Source organism: Fopius arisanus, unplaced genomic scaffold, assembly GCF_000806365.1.
Source record: "Fopius arisanus strain USDA-PBARC FA_bdor unplaced genomic scaffold, ASM80636v1 scaffold00082, whole genome shotgun sequence".
Classification (NCBI taxonomy): domain Eukaryota; kingdom Metazoa; phylum Arthropoda; class Insecta; order Hymenoptera; family Braconidae; genus Fopius; species Fopius arisanus.
Window position 1 is genome coordinate 90,575 of NW_011887821.1, and position 6,209 is coordinate 96,783.

Consider the following 6,209-nt stretch of genomic DNA (forward strand, 5'->3'; position numbering starts at 1 on the left):
ATGAGGCGAGTCGAAAGGTGCATCGAACATGTATGACCATCCACGTGATTACATTCATATATCTTTGTGGTGTCCACTGTCTGAAAGTGTACTCATATGTATTGTCATGGGGCCATACACACTGCGCGGGAGGGAATTCTGACTTTACTCCTACACCGGGAAGAAAAATGATGTTCTCACCACGGAAGGTAAAATAAAGAAGGCTTACCCACGTACTGACCACCCTCGCCTTCGGCTCAGGCAGTAATTCTGCACGTGGACAAGCCTTCTTTACTTTACCTCACTAGGTGAGAAATATACTAATTCCTTCCTTCGTGCACAATATACTATGTTCATACTTTTCAAAAGTAGTGGCTTTTTTACAGTTGTTTCACATCCCCTCGAACCGCCAGGGGGTAACAACGATTGACCAGGGCTTAGGATGCTTGAATTTCACCACGTACTCCACCCAGCCAAAACTTGAATTTGGAAGTAGCTTATGATTGGTCGAATTTTAGAGTGTAATCAGTATCTGGTGAATGCCAATAAAGAACAAAAAATATTCCTATACATGGTGAGAACTAAAGAATTTTTATGTGAAATGAAATAGAATATCGTATTTTCTAAATCTTCTTTATGATCTTCTTTATGAGAGTAGAAACACAAAAATGAAGTTCGCCCAAGTCGAAATATCTCGAAACGCGTAAGACTAATTCCTCATTGGCCAACTCGAACCGCCAAATTCAAATTCGGTGCACGGAGTGCGCAGTAGGTCTCGTAGGCTATGGAAACCGGTAGGTCTACCGGTAGGAACGATCAATTACTTGTCTCAATAAAGGCATATGACTGTTACTTTAAACGTTCTTTTTTATTTTCGTTTCCTATCAACGCTGTTAATAGTAAGCTGACGGACAGATGGTGCTAGAAGCCAACAAGAAAAGTATTCACTTCAACATGTCGTCATTGAAATATTGAAGAAATAAGATGAATACAAAAAGTCGAATATCTTTTAAACTATCTGTCCGATTGAGCCTCGATTCAATCGCACCCAGAGTTATCATAAAAGATGAGTTTTAAGGCCGAATTTAAAATTAATACATGCATTTTTATACGACAAATATACCGCAAACACCAATTTTTATATGTTTATATGGTTATATGTGCTTTAATTGTTTTAAATTGATTTCATCGCGGAGAGTGTTGGAGAAAAAGTCAATCGGTTATATATTTGGCAAGATATTCTCGAGAAAGTGTAAACAAATAAATGGCTTGTTCTCAGAAAGTACTGAACCGATTCGGGGGAATCGATCGCCAGAATTAATCTCAAGTGATGCGAATCAACTCATGAATTTTACGAGTCTTTACGGCGAACTCAGCAGTTTATTTGTTAATTTTAAGAAAAAACGACTGCTGACTGACCACTACACCACATACAGTTCGTATTTTTACGTTTCATATTATTCTACATTCTGTTCAAGTAGAAATAGAAAATGTGAAACTCCATCGATTGAAACACTTCCGTTTGGAAGCAAAATCGGCCAAAAATTAAGAGATTATTTGACTATTACTTTAATCACCGAAAAAATGAAGATTAATTTTGAAGATGATGAGGGTCAATTGAATGTGCCATGGAATTTTTCACAAACTAAGTATATATTTATTATTAATTATAAAGTGAAAATTTCATAATGTACATAACCACTTGACCTATCCTATTGTGGAAATCTAGTATACCATCCAATGATGTTTCGTCAGACAATGATTTACCCTCGGTCGACGGTTGTGGACTACCTCCCGCCAGATATATCCAAATAATTGCTCTGCACTTTCAATCTTCCCTCGCTCATTCGTAAAATCAGCCACTAATTTTCCCCAAGAACATTGAATCACCAACTAAAAATTATGGCACAATGAAAATCGTAATTAGTCCTCCCATGCAAATTACTCAATTACATCGTAACCGTGGAATTGTAAATTAGCCTATTTTCCAGGAAGCAGCAATAACTCCTTTACCGGATTTCGAGAGATAAGTGAACCATTACCCACTTCAACTGATTTTTATAACAAAAAATCGACAAGTAGAGAAATCGAAAGGACTTACCGCTATTTTCCATTGAAATTAATGAATACCCACGAAAAAATTGTGTTATATTATATTAATTATCCCATATCGACAAATTCTATGTGTACATTTGAACTCCAACTCTCAAAATAGAGAAGAAATGAAAAAATTGAGAATTTGGTCTTAATTTATATTATTATTCTATATTTTTTTTAGAAAAATCCGTGGTTTTTGTTTTATAGAATTGGAAATCGTTATCAGGTAATGAATAATGTGAACATTTGACTAGCGTAATGCTTCCACTCAAAAGAAACAAAAAGTTGTAGTATTGTTCCGGAGGAGTGTGTTACTACTCACTAAAATCAAAATATAAAAGTTATGAGATTTCGCCAGTGAAGCGAATGCATTTCTCGGAAGAAAAAAAATTGCAGAAAACGCGGCACTAAATATCGAGGCAAGCCATCGGCAGTGTTTCACTTGTTACCTCTTGAAATTGCAACAAAAATGGGTTGTGCCAACCCCTTTCGCAGGTTGTCTCGGCTTAGCATTTCTCGTTCTCTTGGACATTGCTATGAGCGATAGAGAGTTGCGAAAACCCATGCATTCTTAGACAGTGTACCTGAAAATACCTTCAAGGCATAAACTCCGGGTTTGACTTGTTACCTCAGGCACTTTAAAAACAGCCGTCGAAACGCTAACGGTAGTCAATTACCAACCGACCTGCGCACCGAGTTCATGCGGAACTCTTCGCTCTCCCCAAAACTACGTCTTTTCGCTGGGAACCACTCATTCATTGAAATTATTACCATTGAAATGATCATCATTGTGAGTTCATCCGATTTACTCAATTGCTATTTTACGGTTCGTTAATCTAGTGAAGTTGAAATCGTGTTCTTCTCCATTTGTATTTAACGCTCCCCTCAATTTACCATTGAGTGATATTTTTAATTAGTGAAAGTGAATCTCAGGTGTAATTTATAATGACCACTTAATCGTGATTTATACGAATTATTCGGAAAAAGCGATGGGAAATTGAAAACAGTCGAGCAAAATTACGCGAATAGCAATTCGTTAGATTTGTTCTAAAAGCTATTATATATTTTGCCCGTCTGTTTCGGAAAGAGGGTCTCTAAAATTATTAATTATAATATAGTTTCCTAAATGATTATTCAAGGAAACCACTATTTTGAAGAAAGAATTGAAATTGGTTCAATAGTTTATGAGATATTTTAGAAAATATATTTAGACAAACAATTAAACATCTCAAGAATCGCTGCACCGATTGCTTTTATCCATAATACCGACTTTTCATATTCTTCAGGCTAAATTTATAAAAAATTGTGGCTCGCTATCTCTATTATTTTTCATGTTGTCGTGTAAACAAGATTTTTCAATTAAAAAGGGAAAATGGCGATATCTTCAAGTTCGGTACAAAGAGATAGATGTGTTTCGATTAAGATCTGGCATTTCCGCACATTTGTAGATATTGAGGAAAAACTAAATTTGAAGAAGTTTTTGTATCTCAAGAACATCGCGAGTGGTAATAAAGCTTAATTACAGCTACTGTAGAGTTAAATTTCCGATTGAGTTTCACTTTATTTATATCCAATTTTTTCAACATTTATTGCCAAACAACCAAGTTATTGGGCTTATACATACGTAGAGGAAAAAACCATTGAAAGACATGCATATGACTGTTTCATGAACGTGAGACGAAGTGTTATTTTATATAGGAAAAAAAAAAACGGAATTAACTCGAATTTTTCGGTTACTGTCACATCATTTTTCCTCGAGTAGAAATTACGTTGAACTCAAGTAAAAATTCAGGCTAGTTCGGTAATTATGCACTCAACTAAATTTCGTTCCACGCGTATGGAACTTTCATGTGCTTTTTATAATTTTTTTCATAAAATTCTGGATAATTTGGAGTCATAATTCAAGATTCTGAAGCAAAAAGCTTGTTTTGAAAATTTATTGATTTATTCACCGTATTTCAATATATTGGACGTATTGAAAAATCTCCATTTTATCCTACTTGTTTGTAAACCGGTACTTACTAAGATAACACAAGAAGAATATGTAATTACTCATTACGGTTCAATTGTCAATTCATGGATTATAATCCGAGGACATCCTGTTTGGAAAGATTCACCTATCGATGCATACTTTCTAACATCAGCGATTTGCCTTACGTCACGATTCTCAATATAACCTTTTGAGATATATTGTTTTTGTTCCAAGGCAATCTTTCTGGTAACGATGTCAACTAGCTTCATCGAAGCAGTGGAGGTACATCAGAATACTCGAGCGCCCTTCTCCCATCGACGCCAATATCAAGGGGTGGATGGTTAGTCAGTTACATCTTCTAAGCGCTCCTTCAAGCACGAAAAACGTTTCTAAAACTTCAATTGAAAAATTACGCACATTTACATTCCAACATAATCACATTGTGACGGTACAAAAAAAGTATCTAAGACTTTTTTCGTATTACTGATTGAAAAAAAAACTTACGATAAAAAAATTTAACAATTGATCTCGTTGATTGTTATAAACAAATCGAGGAAAATGCAGGATTTCCGTATTCATTGTTTATTAAAGGAACATTGATATTGATAAAAGTTTAATAAATTTCAGTGATTAATCACTGCTTTTATTCCCTAGCACCCTTTCAAGGAAATCATCGTACAGCTAGCCAAGAAGGATATGCAAATTCTCGAGACAACAATCAAATAGAGAAAAATCTGGCTTACAAACCATTTGAATCAGCTCCGAACCACATAAAACGTCTGATCTATGACGCCTATGGCCCCCAGCAAACTTACGTCAACCCTCATGCCTTTTTCTACAAGAACTACGTCGGACTTCCTGATGATTTCCTGACATCGGGCGACCAGCACGAAAGAAGACAGGGTCAGGAGGCTCTAGAGACAGTTGTCTCATCCACAGCACAGCCAATCTCTTACAGGACAGGGTATCCTCAGAGATCTGATGCGGTTGCTCAAGTTCGCTCCAATATGCTCCAAAAAGGTGGGATCAAGTACAAGGAAGGCCACAATCAGAATGACCAGCCACAGTTGTTCTCGCCACATCGCAACTACGGCTTAGTCAATTCTCTACGATCTCACAGGAACTCAGAGCAGATGAAGAGGTCCCCTGACCCGGAAGTATCTGAAGACGAAGAGAATCAAGAGCACGCTATGCCTCCTGCCATTCAGACTCTTCTAAATTATCAAGCACAAATTCCGTACAATGTTCTTGCCAATCACATTGTTTTCGAGACGAAAAAACCTTTCGTGCCGAAACCTCTTCCCCAGGACTTGAAGAGCTCATCTCAGTATCCGAGTGAAATATTCTACATCAAAGCTGATGGACAGATTCTCGAGGAGGTCCCTACGATGGGAGTCAGTGGCGGGCAGATCAACTATAACAATTCATGAAGGTCATGAAGTCAATTATTAGAGACCAGTGATGGGCACTCATAAGTCTATTTAAACGTTAACGCTCAATAAAAAGTATTAATGTTAACTGTTTACTTCTTTGGAAATAAATCGAAAGTCTTAAAAAACTTAGCACTCGAAACTTCTTCAAATTTTAAGTCTCGGAGGATACAATGACTTCACTTTTGTCAAGTACGAATTCCCTTGGGTCTCAGAATAGGCTATTTTTTTATCAAATTTGCATTCCAAGAGGACTTGAAACTTTTGTAAGCTCCTAGTCCTTTTGAATTTAGAATTTGAAGATAATCGTATATATCGTATATAATTAATCGTACTTCACTATTCAGGTTATTCAAACAAGATGTATTGAAAATTTTTTATTAATTTTACGATTTGTTCAATAATTTTTAAATATCATTCATTAGAACTTATGATAATTAAATTTCGGAATAATATAGCCTATGTTTTTTTAGACTTTTTGCATGAAAAATTCCAAGGCCAAAGGAGAAGTATTTCTAGAAGTATTTAAACTTGGAAATTTTCAAGTATCAATTACTATTTAAATTGAGACTTAGAAAAATCAAAGTCTGTAAGTCCCTCTTGGACTTTTGTCATGAAAATGGTTAAGGTTGTTGTCGCGTAGAATTTTTTTTCGACAGTTTCCGTTAAAAATTTTATGGTGAATAGTTTGAAAAATTAGCAACAAAATGAGCCTTTTCCGTTTGCAATTG

The 6,209-nt window shown here is 35.8% G+C and overlaps 1 protein-coding gene across 1 annotated transcript; it reads left to right on the forward strand.

The window, feature by feature from the left end:
- Nucleotides 1–2,752: 2,752 nt before the first annotated feature.
- On the forward strand, nt 2,753–5,835 carry LOC105270248 (uncharacterized; the record flags this gene model as incomplete). Its single annotated transcript, XM_011311075.1, is given in 3 exon segments — nt 2,753–2,866; nt 4,283–4,388; nt 4,703–5,835. Coding segments are annotated over 3 exon segments (972 nt in total). The 3' UTR covers nt 5,479–5,835.
- Nucleotides 5,836–6,209: the final 374 nt, after the last annotated feature.